The 15,049-nt window shown below is 39.1% G+C and overlaps 1 protein-coding gene across 1 annotated transcript in view; it reads right to left on the bottom strand.

Annotated features, from left to right (window-relative positions):
* armh3 (armadillo like helical domain containing 3) overlaps positions 1-14,478 on the bottom strand; it is a 22,901-nt gene extending 8,423 nt beyond the window's left edge. Inside the window, exons 1-23 of the mRNA XM_035660387.1 lie at positions 14,378-14,478; positions 12,932-13,041; positions 12,778-12,834; positions 11,923-12,069; positions 11,574-11,681; positions 11,381-11,473; positions 11,208-11,282; positions 11,013-11,099; positions 9,941-9,997; positions 9,782-9,825; positions 9,177-9,237; positions 9,010-9,056; positions 8,147-8,222; positions 7,001-7,094; positions 5,045-5,146; positions 4,713-4,771; positions 4,567-4,632; positions 3,874-3,943; positions 3,497-3,557; positions 3,313-3,401; positions 1,251-1,333; positions 770-896; positions 26-101 (exon numbers count right to left, since the gene is read on the bottom strand). Coding sequence (XP_035516280.1) covers positions 26-101; positions 770-896; positions 1,251-1,333; positions 3,313-3,401; positions 3,497-3,557; positions 3,874-3,943; positions 4,567-4,632; positions 4,713-4,771; positions 5,045-5,146; positions 7,001-7,094; positions 8,147-8,222; positions 9,010-9,056; positions 9,177-9,237; positions 9,782-9,825; positions 9,941-9,997; positions 11,013-11,099; positions 11,208-11,282; positions 11,381-11,473; positions 11,574-11,681; positions 11,923-12,069; positions 12,778-12,834; positions 12,932-13,033 — 1,781 coding nt within the window. The 5' untranslated portion in view covers positions 13,034-13,041; positions 14,378-14,478. The remainder of the gene's footprint in view (positions 1-25; positions 102-769; positions 897-1,250; positions 1,334-3,312; positions 3,402-3,496; positions 3,558-3,873; positions 3,944-4,566; positions 4,633-4,712; positions 4,772-5,044; positions 5,147-7,000; positions 7,095-8,146; positions 8,223-9,009; positions 9,057-9,176; positions 9,238-9,781; positions 9,826-9,940; positions 9,998-11,012; positions 11,100-11,207; positions 11,283-11,380; positions 11,474-11,573; positions 11,682-11,922; positions 12,070-12,777; positions 12,835-12,931; positions 13,042-14,377) is intronic.
* Positions 14,479-15,049: the final 571 nt, after the last annotated feature.

Here is a 15,049-nt window from a genome sequence, read left to right on the forward strand (position 1 = left end):
TGTGTGTGTGTGTGTGACTTTTTACCGAACATTGACAAGGGCATGTGTGACTTTGCTGGCTGCTTCCTTCCACTGGCCCGTGTTAGTTGATACTCTCAGAACTGGAAGGCAGAGAATGACATATAAACTATAATTAGATGCACACATACATCTCCTTTAGGCCCCTAACTAAACAATCTGCTGATTTTTTTCTCAATGAGTCGAGTAAAAAGGAAGCTGGAACCAGAGGATGCTTGCTTGATAAATGACTTAAAGGATTAATCTATAATCAACGTAATATTTACTATATTAAAATAGAGCCATGTTATACTCATCACTGCTTCGGTCTTCTCCAACAGAAAAACTGCTTTCATTTACTAATTACTAGTTCACTAATTAGCAATAAAGGGAAGGCTAGAACACTTTAATGTGAAAAATTTGCAGGAAGCTTTGTTGACAGTACCTTAACACTGATCGGGAAAAACTGCAAAGTGAAAACACTGGAGTTCACTGGTGAATAAATCTAGTATTTCTGTTATTCAGAGAAACTTAAAGCAGCAGATTGGTGAGTATGATATGACTCTTATCACTGTACAGATGGAACTGAAGCTGCAGAAATGTACATTATGCTGTAGTTGGCTACAGTGGTGGATTTTACCCAGCTTGTATTTGCTCATGGTGGCTTTTAATTGAGACTCTGATATTATTTGAACAACAGCTTTTATATGCGAATTTACAATAATTGTTTCAGTTGTAGTCCGGTTTAACTCTGGTGTTTCTAATAACATACCCATACAGTAGAGGTTGTCAAAGACCTGGTGCATTCGTACGATTTCATAGTACAGCTCGTCATAGCTGTTGGAGGTGGGCAGGAACGTGTCGCCATATGTTATGAACATGTTGAAGAGGTTCACAACCTGGATAGGGAGACACACAGTAGTTGACCACACACATAATGTCTCTCAAACAAAAAATAACCCAACAAGAGAAATGAGAGAAGAAAAACAAACCCAAAAATAGGATTTCTAAAGGGAAATCAAATTTATACCACATCAGTTTCTGCATACGCAGCCTGTTTGGCCTCTTTGGCCTCACTAATAAAAGAGGTTTAGACTCTTGTGATTTGACTCATATGCATAGCTGGACTACAAGCAGCAGCACTGATACAGCATCTGGCAGTGGACACATATCCCTGTGAAACTAATTTCCATTGTGGGCTGTACTCTGTCAAGGTCTTGTCTGCAGGCTTTGTGTGTGTGAGTGTGTCTCACCAGTAAGGCCAGATGAAAGATGTTATGCTTGGCCAGCAGTGTGGTCTCATTTGACAGCAGGAACTTCAGCAGGTTGATGAGAGCTGTGCAAAGGGAGACATGCACACATAATGAAATAATCTGGAGTGTTGATAGCCGTCTACCAGCAGAGGCATGTGGCAGCAGTCCACTTTCCTCAGTGTGCATCTTTATTAAGGTAGATAATGGAAACACGGGAGGGGGGGACCTTTCAACACCAAATCAAGTCCAAGAGGAAAACTAAACCCAAAAGAAGAACTAAAATGTGAGTACACAAAAAAAGCTTTTAACAAGCTTCAACACAAGCTGGCACAACAACACGCAAAAAGAAGATAAACTATTGCTTCAATTTGGCCAATTTTTTTCACTCCAGTCTTATTTCATGGTATGCTATTATCACCACCAGGAGGAGAGAGTCTGTGTCTTTCAGGGAATTAAACTGATTATTGGTCTGATTAGAGGAATTTGTATTCTAATGAGACTCAGGGCTATGGGGCCATTACAAGCTGAAATGTTATCCTGTTGTGTGTTGACCACGCTGAAAACAAGGCCACCAGGATGGATTGTGCTTTCTTTAGAGACTCATTATCCAATCTCAATGATGCAATACATTTCCAAAACAACACGCCCAGTGACTTCAATAGGAAATTGGCTTTGTTTTACAAAGGCGGTACTTATTTACTCAACTCTTAAAGTCATGCCCAGCCAATCAAAACATTTTATAAATGTAAATTATTTATATGAGGTGTTGTGAAAAGGTTGAAAAATTAAGTTATGAACATATGATGACGTCAAAGTTGCAAAATTTTTATTTAACATACTTTTTTTGCAAAGACAACCGAAAACAGCAGAAACTGTAAAAAGGGAAACATTATCCCTTGCTTTAATTTTCTGGTTGTACATAGTTACAACTACCATATACAATATATCTTAGAAAGGGAAGGTAATGTGAGGCTGTACTGCACAGCAGTGTTGCAAAGTGTGAGGAGATATTTCAGGCTCTCCTGGTTTTGGAAGTAAAAATCCTAATTGTTTTTCCCACAGACAATGTTACGTAACTAACAGCTGGAGCACTTGTACAGCCTGGATTAGCATGAAACTCTCTGGATCAAATCATCAAAAGATTAACAAAAAAAAAAGTCAAAAAGGTTGAGGCCGTGGACAGAAAAACTGCTTAAATCAATTCACATTTACATTTTGGGTCACTTTTGGATGAATCAGTGATAACGACACAATCTCTTGTTCACAAGTTCAATGACAAAATGTTTTGAATTTGACATGGCTCTGATTCGTGCCTCAGAGACGCTCCTTCTCTATAGGAAAGGTGGCTGAGGATCATGGGTTTTGGAGTATTTAAACTTGACTTTTGATTGATCAAAATGACTCTGATTTCTCAGAGACAAACTTAAAATAATTAGAACTAGTGGCTAAAAAAAATGATTGGTTTTCTACAGTTCATCCTCAGGGTGACATAAATGTCTGTACCAAATTTCACCTGCTGGTGCCGCTAGACAAAAAGTCAGAGAGTTGTATTAATTAATGAACGAAAAGAGGAAATGCAGTGGAGGAAGAGGAGCCTGAAAACTTTGACCGTCTGTTTTCAAAGTGGATGAGGATCATGAAACCATCACCAAATTAAGTTTTATTTCCTGCTTTACTTCACTTTCTTTGTTCGCTGCTCCCTCACCCTCATTTACTCTTTAACCACCACCCCTCAACCACCACCCCATCACTCTCATTCCTTGTTCCCTCATAAAAAGGTATGGTTTGTTGTCAGCTTCCTGACTTGAATAATGCCAAAAACAAACAAAAACTTTGTTTTTGACGTTAATAAATAACGTTTAAGTTAATGCACCTTTGGAAATACTGCACCCACAGCAGGGACATTTTGCCACCTGGAACTATCACACAGGAACTAATTTTAGTCTCTGGTTCCTCCAGTCAAAATGCAAGTTAAGCTTTTGAGCTCCTCAAAAGGTTCTTGGTCCCCTGGGTTAGTGCCTGCCTACCTCATTATTTTGATACAAAGGTTTGGTGTCTTTACCTGACCACAGCTCTCTCCACGTGTAATGTAACCTGATTCTGCACTTCTTCTGGTAGCACAGGAGTTTGTGGATGATCTGTACACAGCGCCTGTGCAGGAAATGAACACATAAAACTGTGGTGATGGAGCTGGTTGGTGAATGAAACTAGAAAAATGCCTGTGTGTGACGTGCATGTCTTCTCACAAATATAAATCCATGGGGAAATCCTTCATCATGTGAGTGACAATAAACTCCACCATCAGATCTAGACAAATGAGTATAGACAAAGAGAAAAAATAACGGTTAGAAATACACATAAATTGCACAAACCTTTAACATCAAATATCACTTTGGCTGCAATAGTGCAACATCAAAGGAAAAAGAAATTGAACAAGATGAATCCATCTTCTTTCCCAGTAATGCAAGTTACAATGCAAAAACAAACAAAGCTATCCAGGAAACAAAATCTGCCAGTAAACATGCCGGGGAAAAAGAACCCATCAAAAAGTGGGAAAATGTCCAGAGAATTCATATATTCTATAACATGAATCAATGACTTAGTGCCTCAGTATTCCTCGTACCTAAAACAGCACACACCAGCGGCCGTGAAGGGATGTTCTTGTCCACTGCTTTTTTTCTGTGCCTCATGGGCTGAAAAAAGAATTTAAATATACAGAAAGCATGTAAATACACATAAATACACTGTACTAAACATACTAGAAATGGAAAATGTATCAGCATACTACCTGACTAATAAGCAATATTGTACAAGATAAGATTTGTATCTTGATGTATGTCACACAACTGTCAAATGTTGCAAACATGATACATTTTTATGGTCTGTATCCAGGAGTGGGTTTACATTCACTCAAGTATCTGGGTTACAGTCGGTATTATCCAGTGAGTTTATATATTAAACTTCATGAGAAACTTGGTTACAGTAATTGGGGTAGAGGATTTAAGAAACCTGATTCCCCCAGGTAGTTTTCTTTCTGGAGAACACCGATTTCCCTGCCATGTATACAGGTAACCAGCTTTCTAATTGGCTTTTTAGAAGTATGTACATAATCTCTATAAAGAATAGCTGAAGCACCCACATTATATACTTAAACTTTCCCATCACTATCGCTTTACACGTTCATATGACAGGAACAGGGGTCTGACAGGGAAAAATACCTAATAACATGTAATACTGTCCCTAATAAGCACAATTATAAGTTTTTTACTTGTTCCATCATTTCTGTGCTCACTTTCACTCACAACCAGAAACTCACCATTCTGTGGAGATTGACTCTGAAGTTCATGTTGTCATCATGAAGAAAGGCATCAGCGTACTGGTCCTATCACACACAGAGGTGAAGTCAGAACAAAGACAATCTGTGGAGGGTGCGAATGTTGCAGCAGTGTAGCTGCTACCTACCTCAGCTATGCAGGTGAGGATGATTAGGCACAGTCTGGCACTGTTGAGTCGATGCTCATCTGGAAACACAAATATGAGACTCTTAACAGGCATAGATCAAACAGAGGGACAGGCAGTGTTTCTGTTTTGGTGTTTTGGGAGCAGTGACTGAAACAAATGTTTATTAAGTGTGATAACAGTTGTGGGATTGAAGAGCAGCATTTATTTGTCACTGGTGTCTAAGACTAATACGTGAGGACACTTCAGGACAAGAAAAACTGAAAGAATGAAGGATTACAGGAAAGTAGAGTGGCAGAGACAAAGAGGAAGAGGGCATGAATGTTTCCGTTTACCTTTAGTATCCTGCATTACAATGGAGGCGTACTTGAGGAAGGTGATGAGAAGGTTGCTAGTCTGCAGGTTGGGATCCAAGGGCAGTTCTGGGTTGTTCATCACTACACAGCAGATGTACAAATAAATCATCAATCAATTTTTGTGTAAATTATTATGGAGAAAAGGTGTTATAGAAAAGGTGTATATATATATATATATATATATATGAACCAAACAGAAAGACCATAATTGTGATAAATCAAACTTTAAGTCACAAAACTGTCCAAGTCAGTTATTCCAAAAATAATGACGTCCTAAAAAAAGTCTACTGTCTAAAAGTGGGGATAAAAAGAGCTGTCAGCCTTGTTTGGCCAGACGGTGCTCATTCAAGCAAATAACAGCATTACAAAAAGGGATGTCCCATTACTGTAGCTACAGTAGCTCGCTGTGTCGTCCAGACAAGCATCTTCATCCATTTAAAAATCTCTGCTCGCTGAAATATACAGCTTGTTTCATGGATAAATGATGATCTGGTCATTTCTATCTCGCTCCTTCCCGCCAAACCCTCATTTGTTTCCATCTTCCTCAAATCACTACAGCGCCAAAGACAGAAATCACACTGTCAAGAAACATATCATCACAGGGGGCTATACTGTGGAAGGAAAAAGTATATTCCCGACATGTGATTGCAGACATATGCGAGACACGTGTGCAATTATTTCTGGTCTAAGTTGAGGGTCCCCTAAGTGCTGAGGCTCCCATGACATGGCGTAATGCACGCTGCATGTGAAACATTCATCTGTGTTTGAAGCTAGAGGTTAATATTTCATACAGAAAATGGCTCTTAGGTTTGAAGCAATGGAGGGAGAGCTCGCCGGAGATAGAAACATGCACCTTTTAACAGTTATAGCATGTGTGAATGCTAAATGACTTGCAACAATGTTCACCTTCAATGAAATTCAAAGTGACAACCATGCACTCAAGTTAAAAGAGATAATACTAAGTATATGGGATGTTGTAAGAATCAGATTATTAAAATGGAATGAAACCACATTAGAAGCGCCATTTATTGCATATGAGCATCTCTCTTCTATCAGATAACCTTTAAAATCTTTTGAATATTTGAAAAGGCTGCTGATGTGGGTGCATGTGTGCCTCTGTGTTGAATGTGTCTGTTCAAGGCAGAAGTGAGTGAGAGTCACCATGTTTGGAGGGGGAGGTTCTAAAAATGGATGTAAAAACACTGTTAAGATTAAACTGAGGCACAGAGGCATTGACCCTTGATGTCAAAAAGCTTTTTAAAAATCCTTTTACTCCATTTTCTACAATTTCAGGTTTTGACGGGATCAATATTTTCAGTTTAGTTCAGTTCTGTTTCAAAGGTGAGGCTGTCATACAAAATATATGTAAAGACAAAGAATTGTCAAGACAAGGTTGTCCTCCCCTGTAAGCTCTGATGTCCTTCAAGGATGAACACACTAAAGGTGAATATTGCTGCCAGTATGTAAGGCCATAAGATGCAGTTTCTATAATCACCACTAGACAAAAACAGACTATTAAAGCCGATGGAGAAAACCTCCTGTTTATTTCAGGAAAAGAAAGAAAGTTTGTCAGGTTTTGCAAATAATTGAATTTGCGATGCCAGGTGGAAGGTTTTGCCAATATTAAAATATGTTCAGGTAAAAGGTGTTTGACTGACATTATAACAAATATTACCTATACACTTAACCATAAGATAAGATTTACACCTAAATGTATGATTTCTACTGCATTGCCTAAACCCATTCTTCTCCATAATCCTGTTGCGATCCGCAATTTCACTGCTGCAGAAAATGTGGCTCCAAAACCTGACAGGAAGGCAGCGAGAAGTAGACTCTAATACAGACTCCCCTTCAGAAACCAATAGGTGATGTCACAGACATCAGCCATCTATGCCTCCTTAAAAAAAAAAAAAAAAAAAGAAGTGTATGACTTACTATCTAGGGAGGGCGGTGTTGTGCCAAGTGGTGTTGTAGGTGTTGTTGGAGTAGGGGTGGTAGGTGTGGTTGGGATGTCAATCTCAGGGTGGCTCTGTTGAAAGACCGAAAACACGTGAAATGATACTAATGGTGAATAGCTGTCCCTTGTGTCCCATAATACACCGATCAGAAAAATACACCGATCAGCCATAACATTGTGCACCCTCACTGGTCTGCGGCTACGCAGCCCCATACCAACGAACTGTTGTTTGTTCTGACCCTTTCTATCAGAACCATGGACCAGGATATCCTTAGTGGAGACTGGAAGAGGAGTGTTTACTTCTGGTAGTGCCAAACATTTCCACAAAATGGTTACAAATGGTAGATTTATAACTGATTACAGCATAAAGCAAACACAGTTTAGTTGCTGATGTCTTAACTGCATTTGACCAATCTTCACTATTAACTTAGTGATTTGGGATGGATAGATAATAATTATAATTTGAGTGTCCCCACAGGGATTAATAAAGTAAAAGAAACAAAGTCAACTAAATAATGGCGGAAAAGGGATTGTGCACTTTTAAAGAAATATGTCCTAATAGCAGCATACCACTGTATGTACGTCAACTCTTCTTTTGACGTACTTTTATCATTATCAGAGATCACATCGCAGATGCCATGATTGGCAGGAGATTAGGATGCAAAGGAATAGAAAACCTTTTTCCAATGTTTCACAGTAACGGGAAAGAAGAAACAACAAGGACTGAGAAGAACAAAAATGCTTTGCGAAATGTGTTAAAAACCAACAATAAAGTTTGCCAAATATATCCCGGATTTGTCAAAAAATTCTCATTATTCTGCATGTTCTTATTGTAATAGATGACTTGTCCCATTGTGATTTCCAGACTATGCAGACCCTTAACAAGCTGCCAAGCTCTCTTATTTTGGAACACCCACAAAGCTCTTCTGAGCAAAAAAGCAAAAACACATTTTTGCTAGATAGATTTCATGTTGCTCCTTCCCAACTTTCTTTTGTGTGACCATGCAGGTATGAAGGCTTCTATGCAATACAACTGGGGGGATAAGTTCCAACTGGGCCTCCACAGGTTTTCATCAAAAACAGGTGAGCACATGCACACTAGGAGAAAATGTCCTGTATCTTACCTGTGCTAATACGGTGATGAAGTTGCGGTTAAGGTGCACAGCTTCATAGAGTGCCAAAAGAATCGCCTCATTTGTCCTTGCATAGAAAGAAGTCAGTGGTCAGAACCAGATACTTCTTTTAGCAAGTAAAATCTTCACATAATATTAAACTGTCCAGAACAAGGTTTAAGGCTTTGCTCCAGGCTCAAGAAACAAGTGGGAGGGGGTCAGCAGTGGTGTTTTATTAACAATTGCTTCATGCAAGAGCAGGTCACTTTTTTATTTTCTGTATCATTAACTCCTGCACAATGTGTGTAACTACTAATCCATCATTTTCCAAATTTCTTTACATTCAATTTTTATGTTGATAAATGAGTTGACATTAAAGATGTACAACAACAGTAAACATTGTTTACAGATACAAATAATTGGCTGTTTTTTAAATATTGTCACCCCCCAATGTTTTCATTAATTTACTGTAAAATGTAAAGAACATGACGAGGACAGAAATCAACAACTTTAGAGTGAAAATGTTAATAACAAAAAGTCTACACTGTGTGAGTCTAAACTGTCACTCTTAAAAACTTTTAATGTTTTCTCTTACTGTCATACATGGTCATGATAAACATGCTTAAATGTTCCCCCCAACAAATGATGAGGCTATGCCATGAGCCAATCAAATCTGATCTATGCTACGGCAGCTACAGCATTCACAGATTCACATTGAGTTTAAAAAGTTATACTGCCCACTACGGTATAATATCTACTCAACAATTTCATACTGTTTGATTACTGTTTATACCATTACTGCAAATATGTTAATTTAAACTAGAACCTTTTACAGAGGACGAGTAAGAAAAAAAAAAGAATCACTTTGCACTTACTGTACAGAGAGTTTCTCATCAGCATCTGCTATAAACATGCTGCCCACCTGTGGACAAATGAAGGATCAAGCTATCAGTGTTGAGAACCAAACACATCCTAATGGAAGAAATAACAATTATTTAAAATATATCTACTGTAAAAATATGAAGTAAGAGTAAGATCCTACCATACTAGTGAGGGTAGAGAAGAACCCACCCTGGTTCTCCTCCTCTTTGTCTTTGTACTGCCTACAAGGGGAAAGAAAGAGGAGAGAAAAAGACAGATGTGCAGAAAGTAAGCAAGTAAGTCAAAAAGAAGTAATGAAAAAGTGTTGAGAATGACAAATAAATTGAAGACAGGAAGGGCCACACAGCAGCAGAGGCAGAGTTATATGTTCTCACTCAAACACAGCACTTGTAACCCAACATCTCCTTCCACATCCTGCAATTTATTATCTAAGGGGCATTCAGCTTATACACAAAACAATGAACTGTATGGAGCCGTCATCCATCACTTTGATGCGTCTGTCTCCGCACGTAGACAGACAAGACCTCCTTCACAAACAGCATTTTAATTTCCAAACCTTGCCTCATCAAAAGATGCATTACAGACTGCCAAAGAAAACTGTCGGATATAAATAACTACAAGTATAAATGGCCTGTTTTTTTTCCTTCAGGAGAATAGAAATAGAACATTTGTGGGAGACATCAAACTAAACTGATGACGCCGGCAGCCAATGCAACACATCATTAAAAACATGTTTTTTGACACATGGACAGTTTTAGATCTCACCTGTTATATTCTGTCAGAGCTTGGTGGACAACCATACCCATTCCCTGGGAAAGGAAAGAAAAAATCCTGATGTGCCTGATGTGAAGGTCAATACCTACATTGCACCGGCTGTTTATTATTCTGCAGTTAAAAAGATACAGAAAGTGACAACATACTTACATCTAGTGTTGGCTCATCGTCCACAATGGAGAGCTTCACAATGTAAGGATTCACTGACTAACAAACAGAGACAATCAGTGAAATTAGAAGCCATTAATTACTTGACACAAATATTAGGGATAATACTTTGTTCACACCCACTATTATTCCAAATAAGACAATATTTCGCATTTGATAAGGGTCATATAAACAGCATACATGGTTTGGATATATATTGGATATATATTGGATAAGCAGAATATTTTGTGCTTGTAAAGCAGTCATGGACCCTTAAAGGACAATTCTCTTTTTTTTGTCCCCTGGCTCAGGGGCTCATCGACAGTACATACAGTATCAACAGACAGGTGGGGGGCAACGGTTCAGTACTAACTAAAAATACATGAAGATCAGCTTTCTTGGGAACAGGGTTACACATGCATCCAAAATTTGTTCCTGATCCTTTTATCCCCATCCCACACAGACACTCTTATCCCTCCAGGAAATAACTGAAGAGGCAAGTGAATTGGAACTCATTTCAGAAAGCATGCTTGCTTCTCAGTCATCAAAATATAGTAAAGTGTTTCTTTAAAACCTGACATAACCCAGGCCAAAGATTGTATGTACATCTGGTGCCTTGAAGAAATATTCTGTACAGTTTCCACCTGCACAAATATCCTGCTGATGTGTTCATGGATGAACCTTTTTCCTTCCTAACTTCACTGATTTTACTCATCTGAGCTTTTGCCACAAAACTGCAATGAAGAAAGACAAATTAAAATCTTCACTTTTATTATTCCCTCATGTTCCCCCTAAAATTGACAACGATTTCCTAGAGATGACACATCTGTAATGTACATACTAAAAGAAACTTCAGGGGCTGCTTCTATCACATCCTCTACTGTTGACACAGCCCAGCAGCACAAATATCAGTATCTGAGAGACAACAGAGGAGAAACACTGTGGAGGAAAGGAGGACTGATCTCAGGAGCTTTTGAATGCACTTTGAGTATCAATTCAGTGACACTTTAGAAGGATTTACTAAAGCTCTCTATTAACAAAACAAGTACAGTTCCGTGTGAGTATATGTACACACCTCATATTTCCTGTAGTTGACCAGCAGGGCCAAGAGGACCACAGCATCATAACCATGCTGCCCTCTACTGGACACATCTGACAGAATCTGAGGAGGGGAGAGAGGGAGAACAAAGATGATCAAATTGGGATGAAAGAAGGTTTTAAAATAAGATAAAAATCCCAGAATTACAGTAGACATAGTCTCATCACTTACCTGTAGAATTGCTTCAAAGATGCTGTTGATCATCACATATTCCAGTATAGTGTTCTGACTAATGTTGTCTGTTACCTGTAAACACATTTCCACTTATTTATAAGGTTTTTAACAACACAACAAGCATAAAAAAAAGTCTATCGTGTTTCAATTCATCTTGCTGTTTGTCTCACCGTCACTAAACACAACAGCAGTTTGAGACAAAGGCTCTTCAGACTCTCTGAGCCATCTCCACAAAGAAGGCTGTCCAGTCTCTCCATCAGGTCCTGCAGGAGACACAACCACAAGGCATGAATGAACACAAATTATTTCTTCCACTCCTTTCTTCCCCTCTCTTCTTCCCCTCTCAAGGTACTGTCCACACACCTTCATCCTTTGCTCAGCCTTGTCAAACCCCATGAGCATGTTGATGATGTCAAAGCCAGATGCGGACTTGTTCTTCTGGTGAACCCCCCGGAAAAGTGCACAGAGAGTCTGGGGAGAGAGGCAGAGGAGCACAGGCGTTGCTAAAAGAGTAAAAAATGTTAAATGTTTCACATAAACACAAAAATGTGTTCCAGTCTCAAGTCTTTTGGCTCTGTAGTGGTGACACAAAACTGCCAGGATAATGTTATTACAGTCTCCCTGGCGTACTTCAAATGCTTCTGATGTGATGTAACATGTACAATGTAACCTGTAGCTGAAAGTGTAGGTGATCCCCCTGAGCGTTAGTTACCTGCAGGGCATTGACCACTTTGATCTGGTGCTCCTCTCCCAGAGCCTGAACACAGTGGTGGAACAGAGAGTTGATGTTGTCCTGGATCCGCTGAACCTCCTCCCCATCTACACTCTCCAACTTGGACTCCAGGTACTCTAGGTTCACCTGAAACATGGAGGAAGGAGGTGAAAAAAGTGTTAGAGGAAAATATATTTTGGGGTGCAAAGGAAGAGATATATGTGGAACAGTGGAAAATTATTAGAGGACCAAAGTTATTAGGAAGTACTGGCAATTTCATAAAACCCTTCTGTCAAACCAGCATCAACTCCACCGCCAATTAGAAATCGAGCGAAGCAGAGCAGCTGCAGTCTATGCAAATTCGACCACCAGACAACTATCACAGTCCTACACTGCTGAGTAATCTGTGCAGTATTTGTTTGGACTGTATCTGATTTGTGCACATCACTACTTCCTCTTTTTCTCCTCAAAGTGTGCTATCTCATGCCACAAATATGCAATGATTATGAGGCTGAAAGTGAAAACAGACAGATTAAAGGTTCAACACCACCTCAGTGTATTTTCTGTACACAGGAAGGCTCCTCCTAGTCATGTATAAACAGATTTTTTCTTCACATTGCCTCTTTTCTCCAATGTATTGCAAGTTCTATACATATTTTTAATCAATTCAATAATTTTGCAGACTTGAAGACTCTGAAAAACGTATTCCCCACATTATCAATATGCCTCAGTTAGCTTTACTGCTACCATTGTGACTCACCAACACAATACCAACAGTTTTTCTGGCACACAGAACACGTTCTACTCAACATGTTGCTGCTCTTTGTGTAATAATATTCTTGTTTTTCACTTTACCTTCATAAGGAACAGCTCATCCCAGAAGCGAGCGTTGTTTTTGGCTGGGTCTTCTTTCTAAATTAAAGAAACAGACGAGACTTTATTTACATTTCGGCACAGTTTTATTTCTCTTTACTTCCCACCGCTGACATTCTCCCATTGTCATACTCACTGCAAAAATCTCATCATACATCAGCACCACCTTCTCCTTCAAGGGTTTCTTAGAGGACGACGTCCTCCTCAGCAACCCAGCCTTCTTCTCCACCTGAGACATGACTAAGTCTGAGAAAAGAAGCACAGTGAGCGAGATACAGATGTATGATGTGCGTAAATAACCAAGATTTCTTCTCTTCTGGGGGTTTGTTAAAGGATAAAGTGGACAATGTTCAATATTTATGTTATACTTAAAATCTTCCACAAAAAGACCAAAACCAAAATTGTGTTATTCTGTCTCTCTGTACTTTCCATGTTTCCCAGCCTCAGCCCCCCATTCTGAGGACATGAAACTTAAAATATATATATATAGTTTCATATTCAAAAACTGATATTTCCTTAAACCGTTTGGCATTGTAACAGCAAAGCTACTCAAACAGGAGAAATATTGTGTTTGATTGGGAGCCTTTTCAGCCCTGGATTTGATGCAGCAGTGTTTTCTTTACAGCAGCTGCATGATGCATGTGGAAGTGTTCATCATTACAAAGAAATGTGTCAGCCAGTGCAACAATGTGGCTCTTTAATGGATTAATGGATCATCTTTGTAAAACAATAAAAAGGTGTATGGCACAGAGGAAGGCTTGGGCCACACACACAATCCTTAAATCAGCAGGATCAATTCACTAATGCTGGCTTTCATTTAACAGTAACCTATATGGCCACTACACAAGTGTGCAGCCTACTGTGTCCTCATAGACACTCAACGCCCTTTATTGTGTAACCTAACCAGCCACGTCCCCTCGATCTGTCACCTGTTATAAGGAATAACTATCTAGTGTTACTGACTGTTTGACTAACTTACAGTTACAGTAACTAAACACAGTAAACAGCTGAGACACTACAGGCACAACTTAATGAACGTCATTAAGTCAGCAAAATAACCTGCAAAGCAACGTTTGAATAATTCGCTTAAGTTAGCCAAAGCGGTATTGTGTGGGTTCAGTACTTATCAGCTGACATTAGCTACAATAATAATTAATAATAATAATAATAATAATAATGATGATAATGATGATGATAGCTAACGTTAGCTAACCTAAGTGTAAGTTGGGATGGGCTGCTCGTTAGTTAGCTGACTGACACATCGCTAGCTAACTGGGTTCAACTGAACTAACTGAGTTAACGACAAACAACAACGAGGTCACGTTAACGAGCAGGTGTTGTTGTGTAGTCGACACAAGACGAACTCTTAGTTTATGAGCAGCTAGGCCACCAAACGTCAATGTAGTAAAGAGTTCAGTGTTCGCAGCTAACGCTAACGTTAGCCAGCTAATGCCTGTCAATAACTGTAACCCTGATTAATCGATACTATCACGTTAAATGTGATGATGTGGTTACTGACAACGTTACTGTGTCACACTATTGAGGTGTGTGCAGCTTCGTTAAGAGTGTGCTTTGTTCTTACCTCAATTAAAGTATTAACATCTGTGTTCATGAATCTTTGTGACAACACTAGCTTCTGCTAGCATGCTATCATTAGCCTCCCGCTGCTCCTCAGGGTCCTAGCGCCTCTCAGATTTGAGCTTGAACTGCAGCTAGCTGACTCCATGATTGAAACAGACCTGTACATTAATAAACAAGTACCAATATACTATATGAAAGGATAGTTTACACATGAGTACGTGTCTTGTTCATTTATAATATAAAATGTCTATTGAACACTGACAAAAAACTTTGTTATTATGCCATGCTGTTGATTCAGTAATAGATCACACAGCCTTTTCAGTGTTATGTTGTGGTTTATTTTAATGCACGTCTGCTTCTTGTGTTTTTCTGTTCTCACATGCCGTAGTGTAGGCAGTAGTGCAGAGTTGTGCAAACCATCATCTCCACTGTTCTTGGATTTGTTGGTGAGCTCAGTTGATCCATATTAACAACATAATGGTCTTAAAAAGTCATTTATGTTTTTTCAAAACACTTAGACAAGACAAGGTACATAACCAGCAGCAGCTCACTGATTGTGACCCACCTTTGACCTCTATCTTCCCAGCTAGTTTTAGCGTTATGAAGACTGATATATTTTTTGTCAATGAATGGTAGACCTGTTTCTCTGCACCTACAGTGGTGTGAAAAAGTG

The sequence above is a fragment of the Morone saxatilis genome, unplaced genomic scaffold (genome assembly GCF_004916995.1).
Source record: "Morone saxatilis isolate NCDOM2014 unplaced genomic scaffold, NCSU_SB_2.0 Contig17, whole genome shotgun sequence".
Classification (NCBI taxonomy): domain Eukaryota; kingdom Metazoa; phylum Chordata; class Actinopteri; family Moronidae; genus Morone; species Morone saxatilis.